Source organism: Mycteria americana, chromosome 2, assembly GCF_035582795.1.
Source record: "Mycteria americana isolate JAX WOST 10 ecotype Jacksonville Zoo and Gardens chromosome 2, USCA_MyAme_1.0, whole genome shotgun sequence".
Classification (NCBI taxonomy): Eukaryota; Metazoa; Chordata; class Aves; order Ciconiiformes; family Ciconiidae; genus Mycteria; species Mycteria americana.
Window position 1 is genome coordinate 141,009,351 of NC_134366.1, and position 10,657 is coordinate 141,020,007.

The 10,657-nt window shown below is 37.4% G+C and overlaps 1 protein-coding gene across 1 annotated transcript in view; it reads left to right on the plus strand.

Annotated features, from left to right (window-relative positions):
- The window catches only part of HNF4G (hepatocyte nuclear factor 4 gamma), a 37,218-nt gene extending 26,857 nt beyond the window's left edge, over positions 1-10,361 (plus strand). Inside the window, exons 5-10 of the mRNA XM_075495732.1 lie at positions 830-985; positions 3,182-3,269; positions 6,021-6,173; positions 6,355-6,591; positions 7,078-7,200; positions 7,596-10,361. Of these exons, the coding sequence (XP_075351847.1) occupies positions 830-985; positions 3,182-3,269; positions 6,021-6,173; positions 6,355-6,591; positions 7,078-7,200; positions 7,596-7,714 (876 nt within the window). The 3' untranslated portion in view covers positions 7,715-10,361. The remainder of the gene's footprint in view (positions 1-829; positions 986-3,181; positions 3,270-6,020; positions 6,174-6,354; positions 6,592-7,077; positions 7,201-7,595) is intronic.
- The last annotated feature ends 296 nt before the right edge of the window (positions 10,362-10,657 follow it).

The following is a 10,657-nucleotide window of genomic DNA, read 5'->3' on the forward strand; positions in this document are numbered from 1 at the left end:
TTTCTTCTTTCTTTTTTTTCTTTTTTCTTCTCCAGTATAATAGCACCTATAAACTGACCTTCTCTTCTCTGGCTTGGTTTTATCGTAAGTTGTCTTTCCTGCCTGGCTTAAGAGCAAGCCTGGTCTTGTTCCTTTCCTTGAAAAGTCATTAAGAATTTCAGGATTTGGCTCAGCGATTATGTGAAAGTGCCCCAGCTTCAGGCCCAGAAGATATTGCTCTCTTCTTATTTCACAGAACACTGTTCACTGCAGGTGGTCTAATGCACACTCATATCCTTTACATTTGCTCTGAAATGTCTCAGGCATCTGCCTATACTGCTGCTTCATCGTTAACAAACCATTCTCCTCCAGGCACTAAAAAAAAACTGTTTTACCTTCTAAAGTTAATGATACTTATCTTTTCACTGGAAGAACATGCTACCCCTTTATCTCTCTCTTTCTTTGCCCGTAATGTTACTGCATGCCCCTATGAGCTCTTTTTTTTTCTGAAATGAAGTAAATGCCAACCATTTTAAAGGAATAAAAAAACCCACCTCCCACCTACAAATAATAAGGGCTCTGGTGTATTTAAAAACAGTATTTTGGAATAAGAAGATATTGTATCATGATATGAATACTGTCATTTTTAACATACTGTAATACACACTGGTAATATTTATAATTTTAAAATTTTATAATTTATGTGCAGACTAATGGTCCATATGGTCAAGGAATTTCTCAAGAGTATGCATGATTACTGCTGCGATTTTTTCTTAAATATGCTGTTAACCAGTGAAAATGCAATTATATGAAATTTAACATTGGTAATTTTTTCTCTCACTATGGCCAGATCTCAATCTCCAGTCCTGGTGCTAGCACTGACATAAATGTTAAGAAAATTGCTGGTATTAGTGACGTCTGTGAATCTATGAAGCAACAGCTTTTGGTCCTGGTTGAATGGGCTAAATATATTCCAGGCTTCTGTGAGTTACCACTGGATGACCAGGTATAAGAGGAGACCAAAGAGAGAACTTTAATTACTGTCCTGTTATTTTTGTGATATGTAAATGTTATGATTAAACACTCATTTTTTGCCTGATCAAATAGAGTTGGGTGCTAGACCCACCATCTTAAAATTTTATAAAGTTTTGAAATTGCACCACCACAGAAAAACAGAGGAAATTAATAAGGCTCAAGCACGTTAACAAAAAGCAGCAGCAAACCAGTATGTCTTTCAGTGTTTTGTGCTTTCTGTATTCTTTTGGAAGCAGAGATACCAAGCTGCATGCAAAAATGAAAAAAATCTTCTAAAATAAAGCCATGGTTTTTTCTGTCCTTGCAGAATATTTATTTCAAGTTCACCTTTCATTATAATATGGTTTAAGACAGTGTGTTATTTAATTTGAAGCAGGTCTTCTCTACTTGCAAAAAATAAAAGCCATTAGAATCTCAAACAAATGCCAAATGTACGGGTATCAATCCATAGCAAATAATCTTTCATATAATACAATGTACTAAAATTACATTTTATATAATGATTGTGGGGGAAAAAAGCATCAAACCTTGAAAATTCTTAAGGTTTTTTATGACAGAGTTCTGATCTATCATCACATCTGTAATATATCCTAAAATATCACTGGGTTTCAGAGTAAGTTGTGCTGGCACACTCAGAACCAGTGTCTCCAAGTTGTGGTAAGCAGTCCTTTCACCGGCTGCCTGGGCAGGAGGTTAATTCACAGCTCAGGATCTCTTGATTCCAGTCCACCAAAATCTGATTCAGCTTGAAAAATGACTCTGTGAAGTGGCATTGAGTAATTCCTCCTTTTTGCCTCTTCAGTCTCTCAGTTTTTAACAAAATCCTGCAAGGAGGGTTAGATCATCCTTCGGTTTGAGACTCAAATTGAGCTCATTCCCTCTTATAATTTTCCTCAGGAATATGGAGGTGTTTCAGGCCACAGGAGACCCCCCAAAATAGGAGCTTAATGATGTCTTTGCAGACCCACAGAATATGATATGTGTGCACAAGCTCAACATACCAGAATAAGTTAAAAATCTATTCATGTGAAAGAAGGAGAATTTTAAATGCATCAGTTACACAAGGGCAACAAAAGGAAGCAAAAATATTGCTGTTTTTATTGTTAAGATGGCATGAAAGGATCAGACCTCTTTAAAAAGTTCTTGTCTGTATTAAAAAAAAAAAAATCAGCATAGAAAGATAGGCTGAAAACACACCTGCAGTACTTGAAGTGTACAGGTTGGGAAATACTAAGGAACCTTAAGTACCTTAGAAGAGTAGTGACAAAGGTATTGGGAGTTAAAATAAATGCCACTTTTGCATTTGTGATAGCCTCTTTCTAAGGGGCGTTACAAAACAAACCATCTGGTTTTGAACAAACAATTCCTGATCTGGGAATCAGCCTGATTTACAAACCATAGAGCAGGCCAGAGCAGATAAGTTAACTCCACTGAGAACCTGAAAAGTCTTAACACATTAAGTATCCCTAGGTGCTGTGTACCTTTACATCACTCATAAAGTATTGCCTTGGATTCGTAAGAAAATAATTACTTGGCAAGAGAGGGGTTCCTTGAGGAAATAGAGGCCAGCGCTGAAGTTTCAAGCAGACATGAAAAAAAAGGAAAGTAAATAGGTGACAAAGGGTAAACTAATGACCACTTTTTTAAGTGCCTTCCTGGTATGAATCAGGTTTCTTTGTTGACAGTAGTGGATATTTTAGCATGCCGGGCTTTGTTGAGGAAAAAGCTCTTTTAAATGCCACATAAATTTTTGGTTCAAACTTAAAAGAACGAAACACTGATAGTGCTGAATTTACTGTAACAGTTCATTCCAGACCATTGGAGTCTTTAGTGTCAACTTAAAATTCCAGATAAAACTTTGTTAAGGGAATAGGCACTAGGAAATAAATGCAAGTATTGTATTTATTGAGAAGTATTTTGCAGAGCCATATGTTTAAAATCTAGACCAAATGCTAGAAGTGACAGAGGATGACAATTTAATTATAGTGTGCTGTTAGTACAGTGTTACGGTTTTTATGTTCACTTTACATTTTACATTAGAATCTTAACAGTCTTAAACATGTACCTGTAGCTGAATACACTCACGGTAATATGCATCCTCTTTTCTTTTGCCCTTATTGGAAATTACTGCTTTATATTCTAATGAGTCTGCTGTTTTTTTCTTGAGGTTGCCCTACTAAGAGCACATGCTGGGGAACACCTGTTGCTTGGAGCAGCAAAACGGTCCATGGCTTATAAGGACATTTTACTTTTAGGTAAATATTAGTTTTGTTTTAATTAATAATGATGATGTTACAGTACATTAGCAACCATATAATCACTTAAGTGGGACAACTGTTCTGGCACAGTCAAAGCAATGCATTCTGTGAATGCTAAATAGCTATTAATGACATAAGGTCACGTGCCCTGTTCCAGCAAAAGCAGGTGGACAGTTTCCTGTGAGTTAATATGGCTAAAGGTTTATTGGATACCAGAAAACACAAATTAAGGGAGTTCAGGAACTCCCTTATTGTTCCTGACAAATTGTTTCCTTACGTTAGCATCCTTTCTGCACCTTTGTCCCATAAAAAAACAGAACTAAACAACAACAACAAAAAAACCCCCAACTTTGCTTAAGAGAGGAGCAGCCAACCTGTGGCCTATGTACTAATTTCAGTCTTCATGAAAATAATTTATCTGGAGCTTTCCCAAGAGCCCTTCAGACATAGTCAGAGAAGACCCTACAGGCTAGAAAATTGGATAGCCTGTTCCCTGCAACTTGCTTTCCCAAGAGCCCTCTCACTGCTTCCTTGACAGTCGCCACGAGGCCAACATATAAACAGCATGCCTGTTGTCCCCTGCCATGTGGGAGATGGGTGCATCCATGACATGGTGAGGAGTCACACCAGCATAAGCATATTCTTGGTCACTTGAAATGGCTCCTTCACTGGGTTATAGAAAGAGAGCATGGCTGTTAGGGAAGGGGACGTCATCGTGTGGTGGAAGCATGTCTTCCCTTCATTCACACAACAGAGAGGGACGGTAATACGATGAGAGGTGTGCCTGTGTGCATAGTGATGTGATGAAGCATTTGTTAGCGTTGTTTGACACAATACTCTGCCAGTCTGTCGTGGTTTAACCCCAGCTGGCAACTAAGCCCCACCCAGCCACTCGCTCAATCCCCCCTGGTGGGATGGGGGAGAGAATCGGAAGGGTAAAAGTGAGAAAACTCATGGGTTGAGATAAAGACAGTTGAATAGGTAAAGCAAAAGCTACGCACGCAAGCAAAGCAAAGCAAGGAATTCATTCACTCCTTCCCATGGGCAGGCAGGTGTTCAGCCATCTCCAGGAAAGCAGGGCTCCATCACGCGTAACGGTTACTTGGGAAGACAAAATGCCGTCACTCTGAACGTCCTCCTTCCTTCTTCTTCCCCAGCTTTATATGCTGAGCATGATGTCATATGGTATGGCATAGCCCTTTGGTCAGTTGGGGTCAGCTGTCCCAGCTGTGTCCCCTCCCAACTTCTTGTGCACCTCCAGCCTACTCACTGGTGGGGTGAGGTGAGAAGCAGAAAAGAACCTGTTGCTGTGTGAGCACTGCTCAGCAGTAACTAAAGCATCCCTGTGTTATCAACACTGTTTTCAGCTCAAATCCAAAACATAGCCTCATACTAGCTACTATGAAGAAAATTAACCCTATCCCAGCCAAAACCAGCACACAGTCTGAAGCACACCCTGCCAAAAATGGTCTCATTACACATGTGCAGCACTCGGGCTGTTTTGTGAGAAAATTGACAGGATTTGGACAGGATTTTTGATGTGAGGCAAGACTATGCAGAATATGGACTCAAACTGGTTTCTTTACCGGTAGTATGGTACAGCGGGGTTTTCCACTACTTGTCCTCCTTCCTCTTTGGGCCTGCCTTTTCATAGCTCTTAATCAACTTGAATTTTTTTTACACGTATCATAACATTAAAGGGACAGGAAGGGCTTGTTCTGGAGATACTACTCTAACCAGCAATCCTTTCAAATTAAAAACTATACAAATTCCCTTCTTAACCTAGTTCTTTCTCTAGATACAGTTTTACTGACAAATTTAGCAGAAATAAAAAGGAAATATTTGCAGTTTTATTGGGATTAGTAGATAATAAGGACAAATAATGAGAAAATAATAAGCAAAATAATGAGAAAATAATAAGCAGAAAATTATAGTCAACATCACCAACATCAGCATATATACTGAAAGAAGAAACAGTTTGAGGCTCCAAGGCTTATTTCTGATATTTGGAGGTAGATATCTGTATAGCTTATGAGTAATTTTGGCATGGATCCCTTGTGATTTATTCATCAGCTTTTCTTTCAAAAACTGCTTGGTGGCTGCTGGAAGCTCTGTGGCTTTTCTGCTGTTCTCACCACTTAAGTTAGATGATTTCTGCACAGAACGTGAATTAAGATGCCGTGGTGGAGACTTCCCCAAAATGAAAATTTAAAATTAAAAAAGCAGGGAAAAGTCATTCTTTATTGAAAATTTTAAGATGCTTCTAAATTTTGCTAGGAGTAGCAGAAGCATCCGTTAGAAACATTGCTGATGCCTCCTCTGGAAGAAGGCTTCTTTGTCCAATTGTCAAATCTTGACCATTCAGCTTGGGATATATTATTTTAATAGGGGAAGATGAAATTTTAAGATCAGTTTACCATTATATTTATCTATTATGTAAAGATAAAGGCCTACTTGCTCCATGCATGTGCATTCAAATATGGACCTCAGTCTTGTGGACTAATCAGTAACTGTACATGTTAGCATATTTACATGTACAGATTATTTACTGGGTGACAGCTGTATTTTTCACATATACTCTACTTGCAAAGAACAGTTTTGTATGAAACAAAGGAGAGTTATTACTTAAAAAAAAATTAAACAATTTGATTAAAGAAAATAAAAGGTGCTTTTGAAAATGGGCTACATCTAGTATGTTACATCAAAGTCTTTATATCAATCCATATGTTGGTATTCTTTCTCTCCAAGGCAACAATTACATAATCCATCGCAACAGTACTGAAGTAGAGATCAGCCGAGTGGCAAATCGGATTCTAGATGAACTAGTTCGACCCTTCCAGGAAATTCAAATAGACGACAATGAGTACGCTTGCTTGAAAGCAATTGTGTTTTTTGATCCAGGTATCTTTTCAAAAATAGCTCTCATAATTATTGTACACGTGACTATATTGAAAGTAATTTTTGTTGATGTAGCATCTGCTGATGTTATCTAGCTGGATGGAAAAGAATAAAATGAAAAAAAGTAAGATGCTCCTCCCAAATCATAATCTGCCTTGACTTTAAGTTTTTGTCATTATTTAAGATGCAAAGGGCCTGAGTAATCCAATGAAGATTAAGAACATGCGGTTCCAAGTCCAAATCAGTTTAGAGGATTATATTAATGACCGTCAGTATGACTCCCGAGGCAGATTTGGAGAACTTCTGCTTCTACTGCCTACACTCCAGAGCATCACTTGGCAAATGATTGAGCAAATACAATTGGTTAAACTATTTGGAATTGTTAAAATTGACAGTTTGCTTCAGGAAATGTTACTGGGAGGTAAGCTAAGAACTTGTTAAATTTACCATGTTGTATTATGTTGCATTTAGCATATTGGGACGTTGAGGGAATCATGATGTAAGCAAGCACTTTGACCACTGCCTTGCTGGCTGAGCTTTGAGTCATATGATTGTTAGCTAAAGCCTTCTTGTCTTGGCTGCTCATCTTGTTACAGTCCTACAACCTCAGATTGTGCTGTGTACTTCTCAGTCATTCCTGGGTATCTAGACATACAACTCCCTAGGCAGATGGAAGAATTCTTACAAATATTTCATATAATCCACTGTTAATGCAGTCAAAACAGTGAAAATAAACACACTGCTTAATATGGTTCAAGTCTGGTTAAATTGTTTAATGAATACCCAGAGGCAATTATTCAAATTGCCAATCAAAATATTTGCTCTACGGAAATGTAATTATTGCAGTATAAGTCGCTGGCAACAACATGCTCTTTTGAATTGATATGTGCTCATGTTATTTTTGCAGGTACTTCTAATGATGCCAGTCATCTGCATCATCCAGTACATCCTCACTTAGCCCAAGATCCATTAACTGGCCAAACTATCCTCATAAGTTCAATGTCTGCTCCTGTACATACAGAACAGATTTGTAAGTAATTGCAAGTTAGCCTTCTGTCATAACATTTCACTGTTACAGTTAAAAATATTAATTAGAATGGTGGCCTGTCAGTGTTCATAGAGTTATTTCATCATCATTCTTAAACTAAAATAATTGTGCATTAAAAATGTATCTATATAAACAGTGCTAAGTGAGAGACTTTGACCTGAATTTAATCTGATTTTAAAAATTCAGCACCATTCTGATGTATCATTGGTTTCACATGCACAATTTTTAATAAACTAAAAATCCTGATGATTAAAATAGCCTATTTACCTAGCATGCCAAATGTAACAGAACTTCCTTTTGGGGCAGTAGTAGGTATATGTGTATGCAGAGTAGGCCAGAATATAAAAATACATAATTCTTTCTATATTCTTTTTCAGCAACTCCAGAAACTCCATTACCTTCCCCTCCACAAGGCTCTGGGCAAGAATACAAAATATCTACAAATCAGGCTTCAGTCATTGCACAGCAATCTATTTTGAAACAAAAACCATTGTGATAATGTTTCTCTGTCTGTCTTGCTCTCCCTTCCTTCCTTCCTTCCTTCCTTCCTTCCTTCCTTCCTTCCTTCCTTCCTTCCTTCCTTCCTTCCTTCCTTCCTCTCCCTCTCTCCCTCCTTTCCTCCCTCTTTCCCTGCCTCCCTCCCTCCCTCCCTCCTTCCTTCCTTCCTTTTTATGCACTAGATAAATTGGTAGGACACTTGCACATTTAAAATCTCAGGATGATAAAGGAAATTATTTCCTCAGCAGCCACTACTGTGGGTGTTTCTTAAAACACCTCATGATTTGGCAAGTAATATTCACTGTTCCGACTGCCGCTGTGTGACATACAACTGTAACTGTGGACACTGCAGTCTGACAAATATGTATAGAGGTTGATATTATTTTTAGATCTTTTAACTGCACAGTTTAATTTTTATTTCCTGTTTCAGTTGTTGTCTTAATATTATTGTTTTAGATGTGTGTATATTTTTTTTCATTGTGACAGAACTGGTTAGCGCTTGTTTAGCTGTGAATTGTAGATGTGAAAAAGCAGGTTAATCAAATAAAAGCCAAGATTCCTTAAATAGTAAAATAGTAGGCTACCAAACAAAGCACATGCATTAAATAAAAAGGAGAAAATAATGGACAGAAATACCCAATTAATTTTTAAAAAAATCCTGACTTGAAAGAACCATCTTTTTCAAGTAAAAATTCAACAAAATAGTTGAATCCTCCCTGCTTACCTCTTTGTGTGAACCAGAGGGCCTGCCACGTGCAAATATGTTTGGGGACTTTTTAAAATCTGCATACACAGTAATGTCTATATCAGTCAATTGGACAGTGCCAGGTCCAGGCATTTATATTGCTAAATTGTTAGGACAGTGACTGGTATGCTTTTTGGTAAGGACTAACAAGTACTCTCCCAAACAATTTCTGGGCACGTTTTGGGAATTAGGCTAGTCTAGGACACTTTTCACTACATGCTTTGGATATGGCCACCTCGCTTTAGGGGCGCAGAGAGTATAACTAGGAATATGGCCAGACCATGCCACTTGACCTCAGGGCTGGAATATAGACTTTGTACTGTTTGATTTACTAGTGTAAATGCAGCCATTGTGTTTATTTGCCTAACTGGCTGGTGAATGCATGTTTCAGCAATCGCTCTAAACTTCACCTACAGAGTAGTTGTAGTTATGTAGTAGCTCTGTGTCTGGGGAGGTATGGCTTACTAACTTAAGCAGCAGACGTGCCCGAGTTCAGCTCCAGATGTTCCTGGTTTGAGCCATGGTATTTCAAGCCAGAAGACAGCCAGCACACCAAATACTCATTCTCTGGATTTTTAAGAGTTTTGAGAAGCTTGGGGTGAATTGACTTACTGTGATGAGTGCCCTTCTCCTCCTCTTCTTCCTCCCTTTCCTCTGGAGGGATCCAACATTGACTAAGTTTTGTGGCTGGAGTTTATAATAATCCATCTGGATTTGGACCCTCTGTGGATTTGCACAAAGGGGACCTTGTGACACATGCTCACTTGAGCATATACTCACTCAGTTACAGTTTGTGAAAATGATCTATTTTGATATATAAAGTGATCTGTTGTTCATACAATACTGACGTAATAAGAAAATCACCACTTTGCACATTTTATTTATTCCAGACAGCAATGATTTTGCTTTAATACTTTAAAGTAGACTTTCTTCCAGAAGTTATGTAAGAGACAAACAGAGAAAAAAAAGATAATGAAATACTGCGGTTTGCTGAACTATTGCAAAGAGAAAACATAGTGGAGTCAGAAATTCTGCAAGGTGAGATGTTGATCATCCTGAACCAGACACCTGCATTAATCACAGCATCCAAAGATGGTGTAGTTAAACCTTTTAACTTTGCTCAAACAAACTGATATGATCCTTCATATACATTTTTGCAGGCAGGAAATGCAACACAGTGAATGCTGAGCCGACCTGAACGTTCACAAGGTTTTAATGAGAATACACTTACCACCAAGTAGATGCTGTGTTTCTTTATGTTATTTTAAAGTAGTTGCTTTTGTAAAGTCTGCATACAGTAGCTCTTAATGTTTACCTATTGCTTTTTAGTGTGTTTTTCTTTTTGCTGGTTACTGTTTATTTTTTATCAATGCATTGTTCTTTTTACAAGTCCCTTTTAGTATGAGTTTTTATGACAGAATAAAGTACTGAAGTTTTGCCATTAACTTTAGGGGGATCCGGACTGTGCTATTTTTACAAGTTGCCCACCAACGCTTTGTGAGGAAACACAAAGGTAAAGCATGCGTGAGAGATACTGAGCAGCCCAAAAGTTGACTGATGGGGGTCACTTTTGTGTACTTGTCATAGAAGGAGTGGCTCAAGTTGGATCTGCATGACTTTACTGAGTCAGATTAATTAAGTCAGTTGCATAAATGTGGAAATATTGGTCTGACTAAAAACATTTAACTGGAAATAAAAAGTAGTCCTCAAGTTGGCCATGTTTGCCTTATATAAGCAATGTGCATAATAGCTTAATGGGTTTAGTTTTCACACTGTACTTTACACTGTACAATAAAATGTTTTCACACACTGCCAAAATGTACTGGATGAAAAATATACTTTAGTATTTTATCTGACAAAAAGTTATTATCTATTTTGTACGATATATTACATTTTTGAATAAGAGAACACCACTGTAATTTATTGGGAAAAGCTGATTTATTTTATAAATGTAACATTATTTTTGTAAACTTAATTATGAAAAATCCAAAATGATTAGCTTTGTTAAATATTAAATTATAATGAGATGTAACTTTATATGTTTGAACTCTGATACCAAGTTTTTGTGTTGAGCATTTGGAATTGAAATGGTTGCCGGAAATATTTCAAATGGACTGTATTTCATCAAAGCTCAATAAAGAAAAATGAATGATCCAAATGACACATTTGCCTTTTCGTAATTTTGTGAGTATTTAC